General features: G+C 48.4%; 1 protein-coding gene across 1 annotated transcript; it reads left to right on the forward strand.

Annotated features, from left to right (window-relative positions):
* The first annotated feature begins 9,404 nt into the window (after positions 1–9,404).
* On the forward strand, positions 9,405–10,349 carry LOC147959563 (uncharacterized). The gene has a single exon (XM_087532721.1). The coding sequence runs from the start codon at positions 9,405–9,407 to the stop codon at positions 10,347–10,349; it is 945 nt and encodes a 314-aa protein (XP_087388847.1).
* The last annotated feature ends 240 nt before the right edge of the window (positions 10,350–10,589 follow it).

Genomic DNA, 10,589 nt, shown 5'->3' on the forward strand with positions numbered 1-10,589 from the left:
CCAACTCCATTTCAGTCATAGTAGTCTTTTTCTCACGCGGCGATATGCATCGTCTCAACTGTGAAACATGAAACACATTGTGCACTTCCGACAATTCAGGGGGTAGTTCCAATTGATATGTAACCGTACCCACTCTGGACATAAATGGAAATGGACCAATAAATTTGGGTGCCAACTTTCCACGAGTCTGGAATCTCTTGACTCCTTTCATAGGAGTGACTCGGAGGTATACTTGTTCTCCGGGTTCAAAACTGATCTGTCGGTGCTTTGCATCTTAATAACTCTTTTGTCGCGATTTGGCCAATTGCAATCTGTCTCGGATTTCCTTAACTTGCTTCTCAGCTTCCATCATGAGATCCGTTCCGAAAATACGACTATCTCCAGTTGAGACCAATTCAAAGGAGTGCGGCACTTATGGCCATACAAAGCCTCATATGGTGAGATCTTTAGACTGGTCTAGAAGCTGTTGTTGTATGAGAACTCGGCATACGACAGGCAGTCTTCTCATTTAGATCCTTGGGCCAAAGCATATGCTCGTAGCATATCTTCGAGTATTTGTTTTACTCACTCAGTCTATCCATCAGTCTGTGGATGATAAGCGGTACTATATTTTAGCACTGTCCCCAAGGCTTGATGGAGACGTGACCAGAAAGCGGAGGTAAAAAGTGACCCCCGGTCAGAAGTGATTGTTTGGGGTACTCCATGCAGACTGACCATCCTGGATACATACAATTGTGCAAGTTGATCTGCTCGATATGTGGTTCTGATCAGGATAAAGTGAGATACCTTGGTTAAGGTGTCCACTATGACCTAGATTGCATCATTGCCTCACTGAGGCTTAGGTAGCCCTGTGACAAAATCCATGCAGACATCATCCCAATTCCATTGTGAAACTGGCAGCGGTTGGAGAAGTCCGGCTGGCTTCTGATGCTCTGCCTTCACCTTGTTGCATATGTCGCAACAGGCCACAAAATAGGCGATGTCTTTCTTCATTCCATCCCACCAAAATATTTGTCGAAGGTATACATACATTTTAGTACCTCCAGGGTGAATAGAATACGAAGATTCGTGTGCTTCCCTTGACTGGGTACACAAATCCTTCCACAGAATCGGAGGGTACCAAGTTGATCCTTAGAAAAATCTGAAGTCTGTCCTGCTATCATACGCTTAGCACATTTCTTCAGGACGGTGTCAGCTGGCTAGGCCTTGTGGATCTCTTCCTCAAGTGTAGGTGCAATTTTCAAAATATTAGCAAGACCAGCATCAACTATGACCAGGTTGAGCTGAGCAATCTCCTCTTGAAGTTCAGGAGGCAAGGATTTCAGTATGACATTCAAGCTGACATGCTTCCGACTGAGTGCATCGGCAACCACATTGGCCTTACTCGGGTGGTAATTTATTACAAGATCATAATACTTGACTAACTCAAGCCACCTTCATTGACGGAGATTTAAATCTGGCTGAGAAAATATATACTTGAGACTTTTGTGGTCGGTAAAAATTTGCCACCTGTTCCCTATGAGGTAGTGTCTCCAAATTTTTAGAGCATAAACCACCACGGCCAATTCCAGATCATGTGTAGGATAATTTCCCTTGTGGGGTCATAGCTGCCGTGATGCATATGCTACCACCTTGCCGTCTTGCATAAGTACGCATCCAAGTCCTTGTCTGGAGGCGTCGCAGTACACATCAAAGCTGCGGTAGATATCTGGAAGAGTCAACACAGGTGCGGTCCTCAGCCGTGTATTTAGCTCATTGAAACTTTTCTCGCTGTCCTCAGTCCATTCAAACTTCTTATCCTTCTTGAGAAGCTCCGTCATGGGTTTGGCAATCTTGGAAAATCCTTCAATGAAACAACGTTAATATCCGGCTAATCCAAGAAAACTCCGGATCTGTGATATGGTTGTGGGTGGCAACCAATCAAGCACATCCTTTACTTTGCTCGGGTCCATGGCTATACCTTCGGCGGAGAGCACATGTCCGAGAAATCCAACTTGCTTGAGCCAAAACTCGCATTTACTGAATTTGGCGTATAGCTGATGGTCGTGGAGTCGTCGTAGCACTGCTTGGAGGTGTTTTTTGTGCTCTTCTTCACTTTTTGATTATATAAGTATGTCATCGATAAAGACTACCACAAATTTATCGAGGAAGTCCACGAATACTTTGTTCATCATATGCATGAAGAAGGAAGGGGCATTGGTGAGACCAAAGGACATAACTGTATATTCATAAAGACCGTACCGAGTAGTGAATGCGGTCTTAGGAATATCTTCCTTTATAATCTTGAGTTGATGATATCCTGTCCTTAAGTCAATCTTGGAGAATACCTTGGCCCCATTGAGCTAATCAAACAAGTCATCAATCCTGGGCAGTAGATATTTATTTTTGATGGTGACATCATTCAGCTAACGGTAATACACACACATGCGGAGGCTGCCATCCTTCTTATCCACGAAGATAGCAGGTGATCCCCATGGTGAAGAGCCGGGATGGTTATATCCTTTCTGGAGCATTTCATCAAGCTGTTTCTTTAGCTCCACTAATTCTTATGAGGGCATCCGGTAATACTTCTTTTATAACAGTGCGGTTTCGGGCACAAGATCTATTGCCAACTCAAGCTGCCGATCGGGTGGCATGCCTGGCAGTTCTTATGGAAACACATCAGGAAACTCACTGACCACAGGAATTAATTCCAACTCACCAGCCATAGCGGTGAAAACCATTTCTTTCTTGGGTATGCATCTGCGAGCATAGAATTTGGTAGTCTGTCCCTCTTGACTGGTCAAAGTGACTTCTCAGGTTGCGCAGTTTATGCATACTTGATATTGGGTCAACTAATTCATACCCAAGATAACATCCAACTTTACAGACTCAATGATTATCAAGGAAGATGGAAAAATGGCTTCGTTGATATTTATTTCCAGATTACGACAGACCAGATTGCTCCTGATTAAGGATCCCGGGGTTTCTACCAGCATATTCTTGCCCAACAGCGAACAAGGAAATTTGTTTTGGGCAACAAAACTCCATGAAATAAAAGAGTGGGAAGCCCTAGAGTCAAATAAAATTACGGCATGTATGTTATTAACAGAAAACATACCAATGACGACTTCGGGGTTCTCTTGGACTTCATCTGTGGAGAGGTGATGAACGTGCCTAGTGATGTTTTGCTGGGTAGGGCATGACTCCATAAAGTTGACTTGTGGCCTGATTAGGGCACTTGCCTCGCCGTTCTTGGGACACTGTCTGGCATAATGTCCGGTTTGCCCACAACTGAAGCAAGAATTATTGCACTAGCACTCCTCTTACACCGGGTTGGACATGACATTCTTGACTTGTGTGGTGGTCTTGTTAACATTCTGTTGCCAATTGGGCTTGTATTCCACCTGAGTATGCCGCCAGGTACGAGCCTTTTGCACTGGCTGACCTTCCTTCCTTGGCTCAAACTTGCACTTGTGATTGTTATTGGCAGGCCTATTGTCTGATATGAGCTTGTGCTCCCTTTCAGCAATGAAAGCCTTGTTTACCAGAGTTTAGAAATCTGGGAAATCAAACATACTGAGGGTACATCGGAGTTGCAGGTTTAATCCCCCAAGAAATCTGTCGATCTTTCTCTCTTCAGTGTCCACGTCATAAAGGGAGTAACAGGCCAAATGATTGAACTTTTGAAAATATTCACCCACAAACTGATTTCCTTGAAGGGGGATGAGAAATTCATGTTGCTTAACCTTCATAATTCCCGTAGGAATATGATATTTCCGGAACCGATCCTTGAATTTTGCCCAGGTGATTTCTTCATCAGCAGGCCACATGGCTTTTGCGTTTTCCCACCATATGGCAGTAGCGCCTGCAAGATAATGGGTTGCAAATGGAACTTTATCATCTTCTTCAGTACGATCAATCTCGAGCTTCCATTTAATGCTTCGCAACCAATCATCTGCATCCAAGGGATCAATAACCTAACTGAAACTGGGAGGCTAGGTTCTCTAAAAATCTGACAGCTTGGAGTGACGACCGTTCTGATTTCCATTTTGTCCAACCATAGCTTGCACACTCCTTAATATTTCAATCAGATCAATTATTCCTTCTTTCCTCAAACATACGCAGAATTTGCTCGGTGGACGGCGGATTTGGCGGTGGAGGCAGTGGTGGAACGTACAACTCGGGGGAGTGTCCTACCCGTCGTGCGGAATGACGAATAGGAGTATCCTCATGAGCGTCGCTACTGCTGCCTCCCCGCGTCATCCTATTGTGGTTTTTTCCCAAGACAATGCAACCGAGATGAGAAACATCCAAAAGTAAATTCGGGAAAAGCTAGCAACAAATCTCGAGAGAAAACGAAATAACAAAGAAAAATATGACGAATAAAATAGAGTTCCAAGGGAAAACTCGATTCAGTGGCACCATGACTCGGTCAACGATATATTCAAGTTGTGTTATTAGCAGGTTCAACTTAATGTGAAAGTAACCGGTGTCATAACATGCCATGAAAGTGCAACACAAACATATGGAGCATATATCATCGGAAATAACTGGGTCAACTATATCCACACTAAGCATAGACATCAACAACTCATAACACTTCCCTGGTTATGATTAATCATCACTTTAAACAGGATCTTTACTTAGCAAATTTATCATCTTTCTCCTCCAAGAAAATAACTCAAAATAATTACTTATATCCATAACCATATTACTTCTTCATAACAAATATTACTTCTAGTTACTTAACCAACTTAGTTAGCTTCAAACTTTCTGTAAACTAAGCATTCAACTTAAACTAGCAACCAATCAGAATATAAATAATATACTACTGATTTAAATGCATGGATTAAATCATTAATTCAAGTTGAAAAGAATCACAAATATTGCAATGGCACCATGAAAATGTTGATGTGGCTTGCCTTAGTGCAGATGAGGTTCACAATCCTCCTGGTGATCCTCAAGACAAGCTTCACTTTCTGAAAACAATTATAAACACCAAAATAAAACGCCAAGAACCCTTCTGAAATTCACCAGAAAATCTAGACAGTAGAGAAAAATCTCATTTTTGGTGAGCTGCTAGATTTCTTCATAAAGAACACAATGCAAAAAGAATCAATTCATTTGGACTTATGGTTAAAAAGTGTTGGCTGTTTGAAGCTCTCTGGATAGAACTAAATATGAATTTAAATAAAACATAACTGAGGGGGGGTGACGTCGAAGGCGTAAACCTTGCAGGCGCCACCACTCGTACCGCTTCGCGCGCGTACAGAGTGGCTGACTAGCGGGCCCCGCTAGTCATGTGAGAGGGAGGGGGAGAGGGAAACAGAGGACGGCGCGGCTTCGCCGGAGCACACACCAGGGCGGAGGGCTTCTTGGCCTGAACTACAGGAAGGGATCGAAAGAGGAGACGGAGGCACACCTGCCGTACCCGTAGGTTAGCTAGGGGTGGTCACACGGCGTCGGAAACGATCTCTCCCGTGGCGACAGGAAGCAGGGGTCACCGGAGTTGAAAACGACGGCGACTAGAGGCAACACCAGGGGCTCCAACCGGGCGGAACGGCACCACCGAGGCACGGCGGAGGCCCCGGAAGGGTGGCCCGAGCCTGGGAGGGGCAGGAGCTGCGGAGACGACCCAAGGGGATCGCCGACGAGCTCGAGCTCGGGGATGGCTGCCCATGGCCTGCCGGGCCGGGCTACAGCTTTCTACGAGATCGTGGAGTGTGTGTGAGGAGTGGATGATGCTCGAGGAAGATGGGGAGGGCTCTATTTATAGCCGAGCTATGAGAGGGGATCGGGCTCTGCCGGAGGACACCTGGACACGGCGCCCGGTGACGAACGGCGTCAGTGAGCGAAGGGGAAGGCGACGCAGCTCACGCAGGCACTATGGGCAAGCAGAGACAAGCACAGGGGCGAGAGGGTGGCGACGAACACATTGCGCAGCGCACAGTTGCATTGGACGGACCGCGCCCGTTATCGCTGCGGCGAGCTCCGACGTCGGTGAGCGCCGGGAGGGAGTTAAGAGGGTCGGGACGATGATCGTGGCGAAGTTTGGCAAGGTTTGACAGTCAGGGAAGAGAGGACGCACGCAACAGAGTGCTCGGCGACACTCAGAGCGCGACGTCATGCTGGTTGGCATCGTGCACACGCGTGGTCACCACGTGAACTCTGACCCCAGGCCGACTTAATCCCAAACTTCATGTCTGGCATGTAGTTCGTGGTAGATTGAGAGGTCACCACGCTTTGGTTTGAGCTCAGACGTAGTAGAATGGATTTCTACTTCCTGGTAAGTTTCTGGTCAGTAACTTTAAGAGCTTACTATGGTCTAACTACTGAGAGTTGGGAGCTTGGCTTTGGAGGTTAGCAATCATCTACTAAGGTGATGACGCACCAGAAAAATCAGCCACAATAGAGCAAGTAAAATGGTAGTTGCTGGAGAAACCCCCATTTCTGTCCAGAACAGAAAATATTTTTTGTAGAAAAAATATTCCAAAAAGTGATGAAATATTTTTGCTCAGGAAGGTGCCCTAGGGTTCAAAGAATATTTGGGAATTTTCTCAGATTTTTGTGGGCAAGAAAAAATGGGGTTGCTTTGGAGCACATTGAGCTAGCTAGGGTTTTAGAGAGGGAAATGAATATTTTCCTTTAAGAAAAATATTCAAAAATATTATTTTGAGGTGAACGAGAGAGGAAATGATAGTTAGAGAGGGAAATGAGACACTTGGGTGAAAGTCAAGGAGTACCCAAGTGTTTAAGTCCATCTGAAAAGAATTAAAACTTCAAATTTCAAAACCAAACAAACTCAAAATCAGTCAAACAGAAGAGGGAAAAAACCAGACTGTCACAATTGCCTCCTCCGCCTGCTGGCCCACCGGCTCCGGCCTCCTCAGCAGCCGGCCGCCCATCCAACAGTCGGTGCGATCCAAGATGATTATCCTGAATAGCATGGTCCTTATGTAGTCTTCACTAGCGTGGCAGACGATCGGCGCAGCTGGCGTCAGCAGCACCGAGAGGTGAACGTCGTCGCCTCAAGTGCTCCAGAATTCATGCATTGGTCTGAGAAGCCCATCAGCTGGAGCCGGGCTGACCACCCGGAGGTGATGCCCTCTCCGGGCTCCTATGCTCTGGTGCTAGATGCCACTCTCGCAATAGAGAGGCGGGCTGCTCGTTTCTCCCGGATTCTGATAGATGGCGGCACCAGCATCAACATTATATACCGCGATACCATGGAAAAATTAAGCATTAAAGAATGGCAGCTCCAGCCCAGCCGGACTGTTTTCCATGGTATTGTGCCCGACCTGTCCTGCTCACCAATCGGCAAGGTCAAGATAGACGTCATCTTCGGAGACAAGGATCACTTCCTCCGCGAAGCAATTTGGTTTGAGGTGGTGGACCTCGAAAGCCCTTATCATGTGCTCCTGGGCCGGCCGGCTCTGGCCAAGTTCATTTTGGTGCCACACTATGCTTACCTCAAGACGAAGATGCCAGGAACCAAGGGCATTATCATGATATCTGGAGACTATGAGGAATCGGCCGATTGCGCCGCGGCCAGCAGCCGGCTGGCCGAGTCCCTTGTGATTACTGCTGAGAAGAAGCTCCTGGACCGGGTGGTGGCCTTGACCAGCAAGAAGCCGGACATGTCCCCAGAGCCCAAAGAGTCAGAGACCCAGGCTCCTTCTAGCCGGCCAAAGAAACTAAGAAGATTCCTTTGGACCCCGAGCACCCAGAGAAATTTGCTGTCATAGGTGCCAACCTTGATAGCAAATAGGAAAGCAAGCTCATCAATTTCCTCTCTGAGAATCGAGACATCTTTGCATGGCCCCCAAGGACATGCCAGGTGTTCCGACGGATTTCGCCGAGCACAAGTTACATTTCAGAGCAGATGCCAAACCAGTCAAACAACCCCTCCGCCGACTGTCGGAGGAAAAGAGAAGAATTGTTGGTGAAGAGATAGCCCGGATTTTGGCAGCCGGCTTCATCATGGAAGTGTTTTTTCCAGAGTGGCTTGACAACCCAGTCCTTGTACTGAAGAAAAACAACAAGTGGTGCATGGGCATTGATTACAACAGTCTCAACAAAGCTTGCACAAAAGACTCGTTTGCTTTGCCTCGGATTGATTAAGTGATAGACTCCACAGCCGGATGCGAGCTATTGAGCTTCTTGGATGCCTACTCAGGATATCATCAGATCAAGCTGAACCCGGCAGGCCGCCTGAAGACCTCCTTCATCACACCATTTGGAGCCTTCTGCTACCTGACCATGACATTCGGCTTGAGAAATGTCGGTGCCACGTTCCAGCGTTGCATGCAGAAGTGCCTCCTCAAGCAGCTTTTGGGCGGAGAAGCGCGGTACTCTCTTGGAAGATCTCAAGGAAACTTTTGAAAATCTGCACCGATTTCAGATCAAGCTCAACCTAGAGAAGTGCATGTTCGGTGTACCAGTCGGCCAGCTCCTCGGCTTCCTGGTCTCAGAACGCGGCATTGAGTGCAACCCTGTGAAAATCAAGGCTATCGAGAGGATGGAGAAACCCACCTGACTGAGAGACGTCCAGAAGTTCACTGGCTGTTTGGCATCCATCATTTGTTTCATCAGTCGGCTCGGAGAGAAGGCTCTTCCCCTGTACCAGCTCATGAAGAAGACCACTCATTTCGAGTGGAATGACCAGGCGGATGAAGCTTTTCTCCATTAGAAAAAGATGTTGACCATGCCGCCTGTCCTGGCGGCTCTGGCTGATAAGGAACCCATGTACCTCTACATTGCCGCAACCAGCCGGGTGGTCAGCATTGTCATGGTGGTAGAGCGCCCAGAGGCCGGCAGGGCACAACCGGTCCAGAGGCCTATATATTACTTGAGCGAAGTGCTGTCAACCTCAAAGCAGAACTACCCTCACTACCAGAAGATGTGCTATGGCATGCACTTTGCCGCCAAGAAGCTGAAACCATACTTTCAAGAGCATCCAATCACGGTTGTGTGCACTGCCCCACTTGCCGAAATCATTGGCAACAGAGATGCATCTGGCCGAATGGCCAAATGGGCCATCGAGCTGCCCCCCTACACCATCTTCTACCAGCCGCGCGCTGCCATCAAGTCCCAAGCACTGTCCGACTTCCTTGTCGACTGGGCCGAGACCCAGTACTTGTCGTCAGCTCTGGACTCCACTCATTGGCGAATGCACTTTGATGGCTTGAAGATGCGCACCGGCTTGGGAGCTGGCATTTGTTCTCAGCTCTCCCAAAGGCGACAAGCTCAGATACACGTTGCAAATCCATTTTGCCGCCTCCAACAACATAGCAGAGTATGAAGCACTAGTACACGGCCTCCGGTTGGCCAAAGAGATCAGCATCTACCGGATCCTGTGCTACAGCGACTCTAAGTTGGTAGTCCAACAATCGTCTGGCGACTGGGATGCCAAGGATGCAAACATGGTGAGATACCGTTTCCCCGTTCAGCAACTCAGCAGATATTTTGAAGGGTGCGAGTTCCTTCACGTGCTAGAGAATGAAAACGAGCCAGCTGATGCCCTGGCATGGATCGGCTCCACCCGTCAAGCAATACCAGCTGGCGTCTCCCTTCACTACGTCCGCAAGCCGTCAATCAAGCCTTCTCCAGAATCTGAGTCCATCTTCGTGCCGGCTCCTCCCGAAGCAGTCGGATCCGACTCGGGGGCTGCAGCAGCCGGCCCGGGGAATTCAGCAGGTGGTGCGGGGACTACTGCAGCCGCACCCGGCCCAGGAACTTCGCAACCCGGCCCGGGGGCTGCAGCAGTCGGCCCGGGGACTTCACCAAGAGGCTTGGGGACTGAAGCAGTCGCACCCGACCCGGGGACTTCACAACCCGGCTCAGGGGCTGCAGCAGTCGGCCCAGGGACTTCAGCAGCGCAGCAGACGGCAAACGATTCCAACCCGCCGCCTCCCAGCCCAACCGCCCTTGTACAAGTGGCCATAGTGGCAGTAGAAGAAAATCAAGCACCTTCATGGGCATTGCCCATCCTCAAATTTCTGGTAAACAGAGAGCTTCCGACCGATGAGATCTCGGCCTGGCAAGGGCAGCGCCGAGCAGGAGCCTACACAATAGTAAACAAAGAGTTTGTCAGACACAGCGTGACTGGAGTCTTCCAGCGCTACGTAGAATCAGAGAAAGGCCAAGCAATCCTCAAGGATATCCACCAAGGAGAGTGTGGCCACCATGTGGCCTCTGGATCCCTTGTTTCCAAGGCCTTCCGCCATGGTTTCTTTTGGCCGACTGCTTTGGAAGATACCAAGGAGTTAGTCAAGTATTGCAAAGGGTGTCAGAAGTTCAGTTCTCAGCAGCATCTACCGGCTTCTGCACTCAAGACCATTCCCCTGGCTTGGCTATTTGCCGTCTAGGGGTTGGACATGGTGGGACCATTCAAGACAGCATGCGGCGGCATGACCCATCTGCTCGTTGCCGTGGACAATTTCACCAAGTGGATTGAAGCCAAGCCAATCAAGAAGTTGAATGGTCCGACTACTGTGACCTTCATTGCAGACATCACCACCCGGTACGGAGTACCACACAACATCATCACCGACAATGGCACGAACTTTGCCAAGGGAGCCTTGGCCCGTTTCTGCGTGACGCAGGGC

This window comes from Triticum urartu, chromosome 7A (assembly GCF_056163025.1).
Source record: "Triticum urartu cultivar PI428250 chromosome 7A, HENAU_Tu73, whole genome shotgun sequence".
NCBI lineage: Eukaryota > Viridiplantae > Streptophyta > Magnoliopsida > Poales > Poaceae > Triticum > Triticum urartu.

What these genes read in the sequence shown, in the direction of transcription:
- LOC147959563 (XM_087532721.1), top strand. Translation starts at nt 9,405, where the DNA reads ATGGTGAGATACCGTTTCCCCGTTCAGCAACTCAGCAGATATTTTGAA.